This window comes from Lotus japonicus, chromosome 4, assembly GCF_012489685.1.
Source record: "Lotus japonicus ecotype B-129 chromosome 4, LjGifu_v1.2".
NCBI lineage: Eukaryota > Viridiplantae > Streptophyta > Magnoliopsida > Fabales > Fabaceae > Lotus > Lotus japonicus.
Genome location: NC_080044.1, coordinates 66,311,724 through 66,327,244, shown reverse-complemented (window position 1 = coordinate 66,327,244; position 15,521 = coordinate 66,311,724). Strand labels below are relative to the sequence as shown.

The 15,521-nt window shown below is 37.3% G+C and overlaps 1 protein-coding gene and 1 pseudogene across 1 annotated transcript; both read left to right on the top strand.

Annotated features, from left to right (window-relative positions):
- The first annotated feature begins 4,500 nt into the window (after nucleotides 1-4,500).
- LOC130714689 (uncharacterized) lies at nucleotides 4,501-8,336 on the top strand (annotated as a pseudogene).
- A 129-nt stretch (nucleotides 8,337-8,465) lies between these two features.
- On the top strand, nucleotides 8,466-10,899 carry LOC130713181 (uncharacterized). The gene is made up of 6 exons (XM_057562972.1): nucleotides 8,466-9,093; nucleotides 9,186-9,873; nucleotides 9,973-10,139; nucleotides 10,220-10,424; nucleotides 10,509-10,666; nucleotides 10,772-10,899. Exons 1-6 carry the CDS (start codon nucleotides 8,466-8,468, stop codon nucleotides 10,897-10,899), a joined length of 1,974 nt encoding a protein of 657 aa, XP_057418955.1.
- The last annotated feature ends 4,622 nt before the right edge of the window (nucleotides 10,900-15,521 follow it).

The following is a 15,521-nucleotide window of genomic DNA, read 5'->3' as shown; positions in this document are numbered from 1 at the left end:
TGACTCAGGAAAGTTGAAAAAGAAATTACCAAATCCAAACATCACTCATCAAGACTATTAAGATCACAAGAAATCAAACCAATAACACTGAACACTCCTTGCATATTAACATTGGTAATTAACAAACAGAGAGCAAGTAAACAAATAAAAATAAAATGCAATTCGATTAATCTATCACTAAGCTAACAACAGATTGAGCCGTTTAGCCAATATCACTGCCACTACTAGCATCACATTCAACACACAAAGAACACAGACACTGGCTCTTCAAGCAGACCCATTTGCATTCCTCTGTAAGAAACGAACCTGTCTTCGATCCTATAAGCTGCGGTGGAAGCCAGAGCCAGAGGCTTCTTCACCATACTTAGCTGCTGCTTCTCATGATTGAGCTGTTTCTGCCACCAGAACCAACGGCACGGCCACAATCGTACCATCACAGAAAAAAAAGAAGAAATGGGTAAGCGAAAGTTTGATAGTTGGAGACAGAGTGGAAGGAAGAGATGATGGTGCAGAAGGGTCAAAGTGAAGTGAAAGATGGGTGGTGCATAATGTAGTGTGGGGAGAAGGCAAGAGTTGTCGATGTTTGAAGTGAATCAAGGTGTGCGCATTTGCTGTTGTTGTGTCCCACTAGTGCTGCGGTTTTGTGTCTGACCAAACAAACATAATGTAGGGGTTAGTCAAGAAAGAAAGAAAATGAGGAGAAAAAATGAATGGTTGGTTTTGGTTGGTTGGTTGGTGTGTGTGCTTTTTAGTGTACGGTTGGTTGTTGGTTTGGACATGGGAATGGGAGTGAGTGAGATATGCTAGTTCTTTTGGTTTGGTTTGGCTTGGCTTAAGCTCCTTCAAATCTCAAATCCTTTTCTTCTCTACTGGTTGCCCCAGAAGCCAGGGTTAGCTAGATTTGCGCAAGCAACCTCTGTCCTCTTCTTCTTTCCTACCATAGCCTAACCAATCATCTTAATTCCACTCATGTCCTCTTTCAAGAGTTTTCCCCATTTTACATTTTAGGAATTAAGAATAATTAATGACAATACAATACTCCTTCTATTCCTATGGAAAGTCTTATATATTCACACATAACTTTCTCAAGTACTTTTAAGTTGCTTTTAAGGCAAACTCCATAGTTTCTTTCCTTATTTTCAATGCAAAAACACCCTTAATTTCTCTTAGAAGTACAAGAAAAGAAAACGTAAGAAAACATTTTTCCAAACATATCTCTATTCCATGTCATTTTCACTCATTTTCTTTTTCTATCACTTTTTTATTTTCCTGTTATATCATTTACTTCTTTATCTTCTCATCGTATCTCTTATTAGGTGGAAGTGAATATGTGGTGTGAAGATAAATCTTTTCTGAAAATAATAATTGTCATATCAATTTCACTCACGCATAAACTTAACATAGAAATGAGAGCGCTATCTAACATACATATAAAAATAGGATATGTGTCGATAAGTGTGGAAATTTAATTGTGAAATTACGTATATCCCCTATTCTTCTACATCAGCTTGCAACCTCGTTTCTCAACCCCAACACGAGCAACCTTCGTGGTAAGGAAGTCGTCGCTAGGGTATTTGCATTTGCCAAATTAAAGCATCACACAACACCCTGTAGCCTCAAAACCCTAATGAAATCAGAAGCCACAAAATCACCACAACAAACCAACCCTCACACAATCTCTACATCGGGCCGCCAAGCCTCCTTCGTCCACCATCATAGACTAACATCATGCCATCCAATCACCATTGTCACCTCCAAACTTTGAACTCAGTCGTGCTTCACCATTTTCCATGCCAAAGACATGTAGCTGAACCTACAAGGAATTTAGCAGACACCCAGACTTTCAGGTTCTCAAGCTTCAACTCCAATATAGAACCGCCCAATCCATCTCCTCCCAACTCAACCTCATGTGGTCCTTCCATTAGACTCGAAATTGCAGCAAGCCAACAAGGGTTATCTAGAGTCCTTAAAAACTTAGAGGTACCCAAATAGGAATTATGTATTAGGATAAACTCTCCCTTCAGAAGAAGTTACTTCACCAAATAGGAGAGAAGCACAGGGAATCCATAGCCATAGACCATAGGACACTATCCCCATAAGAGACATATTGATCATACTAATTTCTTAATTTTTTTAATTAGGTTTTCAAATTTTTTTTTCCAGAAGAATATTTCCAACTTTATAAAGATAAAGATGTTAAAGCACTTACAACACATTAATGATAATTAATTTTTGTTTCATCTCAAAGCATTCTCTTCTCCGAAATGTAACATTCTCAGGTTTGGTAGAAGTTTTAAAAATTTTATTTCTAGATATGAAAAATTTCCAGACATATAAGTTACACATAAGCGGGTATAGGACGTGTTAGGTACTATAGTACCCATACTTGCTAATTTTTGTGGGTATTTACCAAGGTTCTGAAAATCGGACCGGACCGGCCGGTTCGACCGGTTCGACCGGGAACCGGGCACAGTGCCGGTCCGGAGCATAAGGAAAACCGTCTGTAGTTCCAACTGGGGTTAAACCGGTGCAACCGGTCCTGAACCGGCCAAACCGGAAAAAACCGCGGTTAGGCCGGTTATTCCCGGTTCTGCACGGAAACGTTAAAACGACGCCGTTTTGGAGAAAAACCGGGTCAAACCGCTTAAAAAAACAAAACGACTGCGTTTTGAATTATTTTTGAAAAAAAAAAGGAAAATAGAAAGGCAGAGAACGAAGAAAACGTGAGAAGTTGAGAAGAACGAAACCGTGAAACAGAGCAACGTGAACGTGACTGAAAGTCTGGAACCCTTCTCCTCTTGAGCGCCGACCTTGACCCTCCCTGCGGCGGCGGAATCCGACGGCGGTGGTCCCTGCGGCGGCGGCGGCCCTCAATCAACAGCAGGGTGTTTCAGAGTTCAAACATAGTAAGTGAGGAACAGAGCAAACTCGGTTCAAAGTTCAAACATGGCTACCACTCAACAGGTTCTTCTTCTTCTTCCAAACGACCAAACTGATTTTTCTTTTCTCTTTTCAACCATTTTCTTTATTTGATTTCCATAGGGTTTGATTTCTCAATTCTCTTACTGTTTATGAATATGAATATGATGACCGTTTAATTGTAGAATGATGGAAGAGATACTGCTCCGTTTGATGCTTCTCATAATGTTGTTGGGACACAAGAAGCGGAGGAAAACGCTGCTAATGTTCGTGGGAAAACGGATCCTGCTTGGGAGCATTTTGCATTTCAAAAGGAAGGAAGGTCATGTACGTACCAGGGGCGGACCCACTAAGGGGCCAGGTGTGGCATTGGCCACACCGGTTTTTATTGTTTTTTTTTTTTTTAAAATTATATGGTTAAAAAAAAAATTATTTGTTTTCTATCACCAGTTCTCAAACACGCACGCTTCTTCTCTGTTCTCAGTCTCACTCTGTTCTCTCACGCGACGGCGAGTCACGCCTCCGCCTCTCTCTGTCAATTCACGGCCGCACGGCGGCGGCGCACGCCTCTGGATCTCTCTCTCGTTCCTCGTTCGTGCCTCTTCCTGTGCTCCAAGACTCCAACGAACCAACAACGAAGCTCAGTGCTCTCCAACGAACCAACAATGACAGTGCCTCTCCCTCTCAACTGATTGAAGCTCTCACTCTCAGTCACTCACTCAAAGTCAAAACTCAAAAGGTAATGCTCTCAGTCTCTCACTCTCAGTCACTCAAAGGGTTTGGGATTTGGATTCTTGTTCTAGGGTTTGAGGAAATTGAAATTGATATGTGGAAATTGAAATTGATATGTGGAAAAGGGTTTTCTGAATTCTTGTTGGACATCTACTTGTCTGATGGTTGGTGTTGGTTTTGGGGGTGTGATTATGTTTGAGGTTTGTCTTGCATTTCGTTCCTTGCTGGTTTTGGGGGTCTGATGGTTGGTGTTTGTTTTGCATTTCTGATGGTTTTGGTGTTGGTTTTGGGGGTGTGATTTTTGTTCCTGATATGAGATGTTTTCTCAACTGGTGTGGGTGCTATTTTCTGTTCCTTGCAGACTATATATGGACTTCAATTACAAGTGACAGTTGTTTTTCCTTGTGTAGCTTGAAATTGAATTACACACTGAATCTACCTGATTTTGTCCACATTAATTTTATGCCTAAATTTGGTTCCAATATAATGAACGGACTAATATGTGAATGCCATATTTCTGCAGTTACTTTATATGAAGTTTGAATTAAACACTCCCATAATCAACGTACAGTTGCAGGGGATGTATGAATGTTATGTTGAATTTGTTTTCTACATGGATGAATATAATGTGGGATCTCTTTCATTATTGTAGAACTGGCAGGATTGTTGGACTCTTGTTATTGTTGGTTTAAGTAATTTGCTGGACTTTTGCAAGGTGTTGTTTTGGCAAATTGTTGCTATAGTTGTAATGAAATAAAATAAGATGAGATGGAATGTAACATAATATAGCTATCATTCCATTATTGATCACATCTAATGTAAATTGTTGCTATGTTATTTTGGTTTTTGATGATTTCATTATCTCTTTATAGGATGAAGAAATTTTTTCCTGTGCTTTCAAGAGACAAAACTACTTCTTCTTCGGCAAATCTAGACGCATCGGAAACTCCAAGTGAGGGTATTAAAATTGTTGATTATGAATTGTTGGAAACAGATCCAGGAATTAGGCCTCCAATTTCAAGCTATCATCCCAACATCCAAAATGAGGTAAGGAAAGCTTATTTAAAAATAGGCCGTCATCAACCTCCTGACAATTTTCTTTATCCTTGGACTTATCAAGGTAATAAAAGACGTAGATTTTGCAAAAATTGGTTTGATTGGTATGATTGGATTGATTATAGTGAATCTAAGGACCTAGCATTTTGTTTGCCATGTTTCTTGTTTAAGAATGTCTATAAATATGGGGGAGATCACTTTGTGACAGAGGGGTTTGGTGATTGGAAGAATTCTCATAGATTGGGTAGTCATGCTACTTCTTCCAATACTCATCGTGATTGTGTGCTTAAGAGTTACGATCTCATGAACCCAAAGCAAAGTATTGAGGCTGCACTTGTTAATCAAACTAAACAAATGAGTTCTGAATATCATGTTCGTGTCAACACATCTCTTATAGCTACTAAGTTTCTTTTGAGGTGTGGTATGCCATTTAGAGGGAGTGACGAGTCCTTTAACTCTTTATTTAAGGGGCCATTTCTTGAGTTGGTGGACACTCTAAAGGAAATTAACCCAGAGATAGCTAATGTAATAGATTGTGCTCCGGGAAATAACTTTATGACTGCCCCTAAGATTCAAAAGGATCTTGCTGCTGCTTGTGCATGTGAAATAACTAAACAAATTGTATGTGATATTGCGGATGATGTTTTTTGTGTTTTGATTGATGAATCCGGTGATGTTGCTGGTAAAGAACAAATGGATGTTGTTATTCGCTATGTTAATAGTGAAGGCTTGGTAAAAGAAAGGTTTCTTGGGATTGTTAGTGTTAAAGAAACAAGTGCTAAGTCGCTTAAGGAGGCACTTGAGAAGTTATTGTCTATTAATGGCTTGAGTTTATCTAGCATAAGGGGGTAAGGATATGATGGAGCTAGCAATATGCGAGGTAAATTTGGTGGTTTGAGAACTTTAATTCAAAATGAAACTCCATCCGCTTATTATGTGCATTGTTTTGCCCATCAACTTCAATTGGCACTTGTTGCATGTGCTAAGACTCACAAAGATGTTAGTGGATTTTTCGGGAAGGTCAATATGCTTGTTACTTTCATACGGTCTTCTAACAAGAGGCAAGAGTTGCTTCGGGACAAACAAGTATCTCAATTTGCTAAATTGCTTGAAGAGGGTGAGATAGAGACTGGTAGTGGATTAAATCAAGAATCGTCTATTGCTAGAGCGGGTGACACTCGTTGGGGTTCCCACTTTAGGACTCTCACTAGATTGATGACTTTATATGGTGCCATTATTGAGGTACTTGAAGAAGTCGAGAAAGATCCGTCATTTGAAAAACATGGTGAAACAGTGCTTTTGCTAGAAGTGCTTCAATCCTTTGATTTTATTTTCATGTTATACATGATGGTTGAGATTTTAGGATTTACAAATGATTTAAGTGAAGCACTACAAAAGCGTGATCAAGATCTTTTGAATGCTTTATCACTTGTCCAAGCCACCAAAGAAGAATTGCAAGAAATGAGGAATGATGGATGGGAAGAACTTATATCTAAGGTTATGAAAATTTGCAATAAGCATGATATTGATGTGCCTGATTTGGATGCACCGTTTGTGCAAGGGAAGAAACCTAGACGACATGCTATCACTTCTAGTGTTTCTAATTTGCATCATTATAAGCATGATTGTTTATTTAGTGTTTTAGATTTGCAGTTGCATGAGCTCAATGCTAGGTTTGATGAAGAGAATACTAAACTTTTACAATGTGTTTCATGCTTGAATCCCTCATCATCTTTTGAAGCTTTTGATGTGAAAAAATTATTGAGGATGGTTGAACTTTATGCAAATGATTTTGTTGATGTGCCGGAAGTGGTAGTGCAACATCAGCTTCAGAATTATGTTAGAAATGTTCGAAGTGATCCAAAATTTGCAAAGTTAAGAGGACTTTCAGATCTTTGTGCAAAACTTGTGGAAACAAAAAGGTGCAACACATTTGATATAGTTTATAAGCTTCTGAAGTTGGCTTTAGTCTTGCCGGTAGCTACTTGTTGAAAGATTTTTTCTACACCGATACTACTTTCAAAATCCTCAAGATTCAATTGTAGTTTAGCATAGGGTTTTGTCGTATCCGCAGGGAATTGCTAACACAAATGTCGTTCTTTAGTAAAATTACCCAAGCAATAGATTTTCAAAAGGTTGATAATTGTTTCGGTGACCAAAACACATTCAAATTAAACAAAGCGAAAGTAAAACGATTGATATCAAGAGAAAAAGCTGTTGGAATTGGAGTTCACCGTTTAACTATTAGTGTCCTATGATTCTATATGAATATTCATTCCTATCCATGATTCATCTACACCATTTCTACCCTACTTCATTGATTGCTCACATGAGTGGATATCTATAACTTACTTTCCTAAACATTGATTCCTCACATGCATAGAAAAGCTAAGTTATCTTTAAGCTCAGATGTTTAAGGGACTAACAAACCTAACTCTATTCCTAGCAATTAGATTTATTAGATGGTTAACTCTAGGTCGGACTCTAGATGTTGTAGCTTCCGCTCTTACGCCGAATCAAGCGATATGTTCTAGGTGCGCAAACTAAAACATAGCATTAAGAACAAGAGAAAACCATTGAATCATGTAATAGAAACGATATTTTCATATAGAAATCAAGAAGAACAAGTCATAGTTAAAGGCTACATCCAAATCCAACAAAGAAACTTAGCAACCCATATCCATGGATTTCTTACAAAGCTTACAAGAGGAAACTAAGGTGAAAGCGGTGACCCGTGCCGTCCTCGGTGTGTCTCCAGCACGATGGATGGTGGATCAAAGCTCCCAAAGTTCCTTTCCTTCTTCTCTATGCAATTTTCTCTCTAAGAGGTACCAAATATGTCAAGAGATCATTAAATTCTGATTTGGTCGAGCTTTTTATAAAACAGGACAGCAATCTCGCTTAAGCTGATAAAGGTGTCGCTTAAGCGAGCAAGTTTCTTCACGTTCAGGTAAGGTCTTTGGCTTAAGCGAGACCATTTCTCGCTTAAGCCGAATTGTCTTCCAGAACCACTGCTACTGCCATGTAATTTGGCTTAAGCGAGAAAACATTTGGCTTAAGCGAAGTTCAATATATCTGCCACTGCTACTGCCATGTAGTTTGGCTTAAGCAAGCCAACTTTTGGCTTAAGCGAACTTCAATATTTTTAGCCCCTTTTGATCTTCAAATAGTTGGATCTTCTTGACTTTTCTCCTACAATAAAAACCAAAGAGTCTAAATGATAAAACTAACATATCTTACATAATATCTATATATAAACTATCTACTTACTAAATTAACCTATTTGAGGGATAATTTGAAAGATAACTTACACATTTAGAACAGATAAGTACCCAAATTAATATAGAAAATCAGGTAAATTTGGCACTTATCACTACTGCAAGTGTGGAACGTGTGTTTTCAGCTATGAAGTTTGTGAAGAGTCAGTTATGTAACAAAATGGGTGATCAATGGTTAAATGATCGTCTTGTAACTTTTATAGAAAGAGATGTTCTTGGAACAATTGACAATGATGTTATTTTAGCACATTTTCAAATAATGGATAGTAGACGATTTTCATTGTAAACTCTTGGACTATAATGTAAACTCTTCTATTTCCATGAGAAACTTTCTCTCATGGTTTTATCTATAATATTTTTCTTTTAGTCTATGATTGCTTTTATGTTTAGCCTCACTGATATTCAAGGTCTGGATCCGCCCCTGGTACGTACACTTGCCTCTATTGTGGAACGTCATACAAAGGCGGGGGGATAAATAGAATGAAGCACCATCTTGCAGGCATACCAGGTCAAATATCTGCTTGCAAGAAAGTTCTTCCTGATGTTCGCCATAGAATGGTAGCTTTATTAGAAAGTATTGAACAAAAGAAAAATGAAGCCAAGAATAACCGCAATGAAGCATTTGGTGATGGAGCTATTAATGAAGTTGGTAATGAACTTAATGCTTGTCCAACTGTAACACCAGCATCTACTCAAAGCAAAGGAAAAAGGAAAGCTACTGGTGAAATTAACAATTACTTTGCTCCAAGAACGACTCCTGGATCCCAACCAACACTTAAAAGTGTTTTGTCTAGTAAAGAAGTTGTACACAAAGCTAAGATGACAATTGCTAGATGGTTTTTTGATGCTTGCATTCCATTTAATGCATTACAATCACCATATTTTCAGCCAGCATTGGATGCAGTTGTTGCCATTGGCTCTGGTTTTAAAGGTCCATCTTATGATGAATTAAGGGTCAACTTGTTAGGAGATTGCAAGAAAGAGTGTCAGTTACTTGTTGAAAGCCACCGGGCCAATTGGGCTAAGTATGGATGTACAATCATGGCTGATGGATGGAGTGATCAACAACAAAGAACTTTGATAAATTTTATGGTTTATTGTCAAACAGGTAAAATCTTTGTGAAACTTGTTGATTAATTGTTTGATATTGTTCATAATGTTGAAACTTTGTTGAATTCACTTGTTTATTGTATGGTATAGGCATGTCATTTGTCAAATCTGTGGATGCGTCTGATGTTGTGAAAGATGCTTCAACATTGTGCAACTTATTTTCTGAAGTTATTGAGTGGGTTGGACCTCAAAACGTGGTTCATGTTGTCACAGATAATGCGGCTAACTATGTAGCTGCCGGTAAATTGCTTCATCAGAAATATGAGAACATTTTTTGGACTCCATGTGCTGCTCATTGCATAAATCTCCTTTTGAAGGATATTAGTAGCTTGCCACATATTGCAGATCTTGCCTCAAAAGCTTCTAAGGTGACTATATTTATTTACAATCATATGATATTTTTATCTTGGCTTAGAAAAAGAAGTGGTTGGAAAGAAATTGTTCGTCCAGGGGTGACTCGATTTGCTACCACCTTTATCACATTGAAAAGTATTTCTGATCATAAGTCTGATTTGCAAGCTCTAGTTGTTAATCAACACTTTACTGGTAATAAGTTATCAACGGGTACAGCTGGGAAACGTGTTAGTGAAATCATTTTAGATAATAAATTTTGGAGGGATTGTGAGGTGGTGTCAAATATTGCAGCTCCCATTATCCGACTACTTAGAATTGTAGATGGGGATGAAAAACCCTCGATGGGCTATGTTTATGATGGCATGCAAAGGGCAAAGAACGCAATCAAGCGGATGTTCAAGGATAAGAGTGAATTGTATAAGCCGTACACATATATTATTTCAGCTTGATGGGATAAACACTTGAAGCGTACTCTTCATGCAGCAGCTTACTTTCTAAATCCTTGATTCTTTTATGATCCAAGTTTTGTTGAAAAGGATAGAGTTGTGCAGTCACTTGTTGATTTGTTGGAGGTGAAAAGTCTATGTGCTAGCTTACCCAAAGCCCTTCTAGAGATGAATGTCTATCGTGAGCGGAAAGATTCATTTAGTCGAGCAAGTGCTTTGCAAGCGGCAAGCCAAATTCAACCCGGTAAATAGTTATCTAAATTGTATTGTGTAAATTTATTTTATTGCAATATATAATAGTTTTAATAAATTTATTTATTGCAGCTCAATGGTGGTCAATATATGAGAGTAGTGCTCCATTGTTACAAAAGATTGCAATTCGTATTCTTAGTCAAACATCATCATCTTCAGGGTGTGAAAGAAATTGGAGTCTCTTTGAACGCATCCATACCAAAAAACGAAATAGACTTGAACATCAAAGGCTAAGTGATCATGTTTATATTACTTATAACTTGCGTTTGAAGAAAAGGTATATTACTATCACTTATGCTTTCATTTTTTTGCAATATATCTTAGCTCTCTAACTTGAATTTTTTTTAATGTTCCATTTTAGGAGTGAATTGAAGAAGAGAACTTATGATCCTGTTGATTATGAATGCATCAATAATGTTGACTTTTGGGTAGTTGAGGAAGAAGCACCTCCTGAGTTTGATGATAATGAGGCTGAGCTTGTGAATAACATTTATGAAGATGATGCAAGAGATGTTGCAGGTAAAAAATTAATCATTTAATCTTATTGAGCTTGTTTCAAATTTAGAAGTATTATTTCAAAAGCTACATTTAAGTAAGTTTTTCACTTTCACGTTATGTAATTAGGTGGTGAAGAAGTTGACATTTCAGAGGAGCCACTGATGGAGTCAGTTGATTTTCAAATTGGGGCAAATGTTGAATCATCGCCGTTTGATGGAATAGAGTTCAATCTTAATGATGTTAATGATTTCTGATTATATTTGTTGTGTTGTTAACTTGTTATTCATACTTTGTTAAGTGTTGTTAAATTTAGACTTTTGTCATTGGTATTGATTTAAGGTTGTTGTTGAACCTAAATGTTATGAGTTATAACTTATGTAAGTTGGTGGTGTTTGCATCTAAAGAAACTATCATTTGGACTTGTGGAGTTACATTTGTTGGCTTATATATTTTAGCTTTTGTTATTTACTTATTTTACTTTACAACAATTAGATTTAGTCATTTAGATGACCTAAAAAAATTATGTATATATATTTTTATATGTATATAATATAAAATTATATTATTTATATTGATACGGTTCAACCTCGGTTCAACCTCGATTCAACCCCGGTTCGACCTTTGAACCTTAAACCAGTGCCTTGACCGGTTCGATGACCGGTCCGATTTTCAGAACATTAGTATTTACCCATAGTCTCATACCCATTTATTAATGGATTTTTACCCTACCTGTGAGTGTGATGGGCAGGGGCGGATTTACCGCCCGGCGAGCTTGGGCCCATGCTCTTTTTCTTTGGACCAACTTCTCTTTTGGACCCAAAAAAAAAAATGGGCAAAATTTTAAAGTAAGGCATAATTGAGGGACTTCTTCACAAAATCAATATTTCCTACTCAATTCAGAAACTCAGAAAAGAAAGGGAGAATGAAACGGAAGTTGGAACCCTAACTCCACTACTCCAGTCGATTCCTCCACTGCTTGAATTGATCAATTGGAACCTCATCTGGCTTCAATCTTCACGGCTTGCCCTGCCTTACTCCCTGCAGCTCTCTTTCTCTCTGGGTACTCTTCAAGCTTCAATCTCTTTCTCTCTGATGGGTCATTTTTGTGAGTATCTTATGAGTCCAAGACCATTACCATCCTTATACTTCAGTTTTTTTTTTTTCAAATATAGAGTATGCTAATTTGTTATGTACTGTACGTATTTGTTGTGCTATTGTGCTATGTGGTAAGTGTTCTCTTTAAGATTTAATACCCTTGATTTATACGTGCCGATTAGCTTAACTTACGCTTAATCTTATCAAACTTAAAAAAAAAACCCGGATTTCACGTTTCCCTGCTAAACAGAACAAAAAGTGCTGCCTCTTTCCATACACCCACCATGTGCGATGAATTACCCCGGCCCTTTTGTGTGATGCACTGATCCACTGCACTTTCCTACTTTACTTGCATGATGACTGAACAATTTTTCTCAGATCAACATGTCTCACTCATTAATCACCAAACAATTCTTTATCTAAATACTGCTTATAAACATCATTAATCTCATGTATACGGTTGTTAATCCTAATGAATGCGAGTATATATCACAGTGATTAAAAGAGACTATTTAAACTCATAAAATCGAAAGCTCGGTCTCTTAAGAGAGACACAAAAACTTTTAATTTTTACCACATTTGTGACGAATAAAATTGACTCAGTATATGATTGATACATTTGATGTGATTAATCAAAAATCTCATGTATATATATTTTCTCATAATTATCCTCGCGGTACCATATTATTATACTTTCCTTCTCCTTTCTTATTTTTATTCCTTTTCCACTCATATTATTTGTAATAGGATTTAATTAATTTAATATGTGCAATTTTCTTTTGGAGCAGAATTTGCTTTTTTTTTTCTTTCCCTTTTCTCTTTTTGGAGACAAAAGTTTAGCTAGAAAATGAGGGAAGTTTGCCACGTTATGTGTAAAGGTGAAGAGAGTACATTTACATGCATAATTGACAACGCACTTAGCAGTACAGTACAGGAGGCTTTGCTGAGCTCGAAGTTTAGGCTTGAGATGAGACAAAGATCATGATAGAGAACAGGACAGCAAGAGACAGAATGTCTCAAGAAAAGTTACCTAGAAAATTAAAATGGCTTTTTCTACTGGTGAAGAAAACGAGATTGAGAGAGAAAGTTGGAGATATTTATATATTTGATGCTAATATGGTGCTAATAGTGGGTGCCTTTGGTATTCCAAATATGTTAAAAGAAGTTTATTTTTTCAAGAAATAGCAACAACGACTAATTCTTTTGCTGTGGTGCTCACATGAAGTGGAAAATGGCTGCTTAATACTCTCTGTGAGAATCAAACACTTCACGTCATGATTAAGGGATAAAATTAGCAATCAACACGCTAAACATCATGATTACTAAAAGAAGTTCTGGAATTGAGAAACTCTAATCCTTGCTAGGCATATGAGAAATGTGAACTTTTTGTCTTGTATATGTCTGATATGAACAAGAATAAATTTGCAGATCTCAGAGTTGAAAGAGTGAGAGAAGGGGATGATAATCTTCTTAATTACTCACTCTTTTCTAAATTTTCTTGTTTTTTTTCATCTTTCAACAACTAAGTTTGTTTTTAAAATTTCAGGAGCTAAATTAACCACCTATTATTTTTTAATGAATAAAATGATAGCATTAATTTTTCATTAACTGAAATGATGAACTTATATATTTTTGTGGAGTGTAAATTAAATATAAAACAAGAATGTGCAAAAATCAGAACTCTCCCTAAAATTCCCAACTTTAATCTTAGCTTTGGCATTTACAGGTAATGAATCCACTTGCCTTCCATTTGCTTCTAATTAAGATGCTTACACATATATGTTTTGGATTCTTTTCACATGTTAATGCACCGAAGGAGGGATTCCAAACTTTTTTTTTTTAAAAAAGTAGTGAATTCAATTAAGAAGTAACATTTGCATGAAAGCCGTTACATCGGATTGGACTAAGCCAAACAACTCTTGAGGAAATTCCTCAAGCCAAACAACATCAGCAAAACTAAAAGAGAGTTTAGCCAAAGCATCGGCGACACTATTCCCGACTCGCCTCACAAAAGATAAAGAAAAAACATCAAAACTAGAAAGCAAAACACGACAATCCAAAATCAAGGAATCCAAAATAGAGCAACCTCCTGAACGCTTCCAAGCATCAAATAAAGGGAGACAATCCGTCTCAAAAACATCCCGGCGAAAACCAAGATCACAAGCCATGCTGAGGGACTATCGCAAGCTCAACGCTTCAGCCACCGTGGGAGAAGGCGAGGGTCCAATGGAAGTGCAGGCCGTGGCAAGTACCTCACCGTGAGAGTTCCGCGTTACAAAACCGAGCCCTGTACCTCCAAACCGCTCCACCACTGCATCGAAATTGATCTTGAAAGTACCAGGAGGTGGACGCAACCAGGTTGCTTGGAGATGACGGGAAGGTACAACTGCTGCAACCACCATATCAGGTTGGGGACGAAGGGAATCAGCATACCGCAGGACCTGTTCCACTGTCATTGCGGATGAGTGGAAGAGAAGCTCATTCCGTGCATGCCAAACCGCATACATCAACGTGAGCAATGTGCCTAGCTGCTCCTGATCTGAAACCTGCATAAAACCAGCAAGGAACTCGTGGACAGGGCACTCATGACGCCATCTGTCGGTCTGCTATTTGGGAAATTCCTTACTTTTGCGCCCCTTGTTCAACTCTACCCCAAAAACATTTTGATCATCTCTCTAATTAATGTGAGATTTTTAACACACTTTGTCATGTCCGGGGATAGAGTGTGGAACTGCGGGGTGACTCATATATGAGAGGTCACCAACAAATGAATATAAGATAGACTCTGATATCAAATTGGAATTTAAGAAACAAAACTAAACCTACAAAACTAGCTTAGATTTTAGAGTTGCTCTACCATTTATAAAAGCTATCTTAATCATACACACATATATATAACACAAATATACACACATATATATATATATATATATATGTTAACGTGAGACTAAGATTGGTTTTGTTTTTGTGTAATGGTAGAAGCAAAACAGAAAGAACCAAAAACTTTGAGGTCCACAAGGGTTGGGGTTTTGCATGAAGAAAGTTCAAAATGAGTTTTGTTATGTAGTGAAGGAGAAGGTATCTGTTTATTTAAGGCTTAAATAAGCTTTTGGTCCCTAACCTTTACTAAATGCTTGGTTTTCATCCCTCGCCGGAGCAAATGTGGGTTTTAGTACCTAACTTTTGCCAAAAGGTTTGGTTTTCATCCCTCCGGAGCTCTGGGTCAACGCCGGAGCTCCGGGCAAGGCCACGTCAGTTTAATGAGCTGACGTGGAATTTGTTTTTCTTTTAAATTAAAAAAAAACTTAATTTATTTTAACTTTTTGACCGGAAATTTATTGAACTTCATTAATTTTAAGCATGACTGCCTGACCCATCATTTTTTTTTTTGAAATATGCCTGACCCATCATTAAGAAATTATTTACTTAAAAAATAATTAAGTAAATAAAAAAAATTATCTTAGGCCAAAAACCATCAAACCCTTCTAAGCCTGACTCATCATCATCTTCCCAAACCACCCAACCCCAAGCACCATAATCTCAGGCAAAAAACGCCATGACCATAGCCTTCGCCACCACCAAATCAGCCATTAATTCCCTTTTCCTAAACGCCAGATCTGCTGAAATCAAACAAAGATATGGTTCTGAACCTAAGCCAGAACAATCGAAAGTTTGAAGCTTTTGAGAGTAGATCGAGCCAACCGAGTGAAGGATGAAGGGAAGTGCTTGAGCTTGATCAGGGCATGAATTAATGGCTTAGGTTTTGAGATCCCCATCTTAG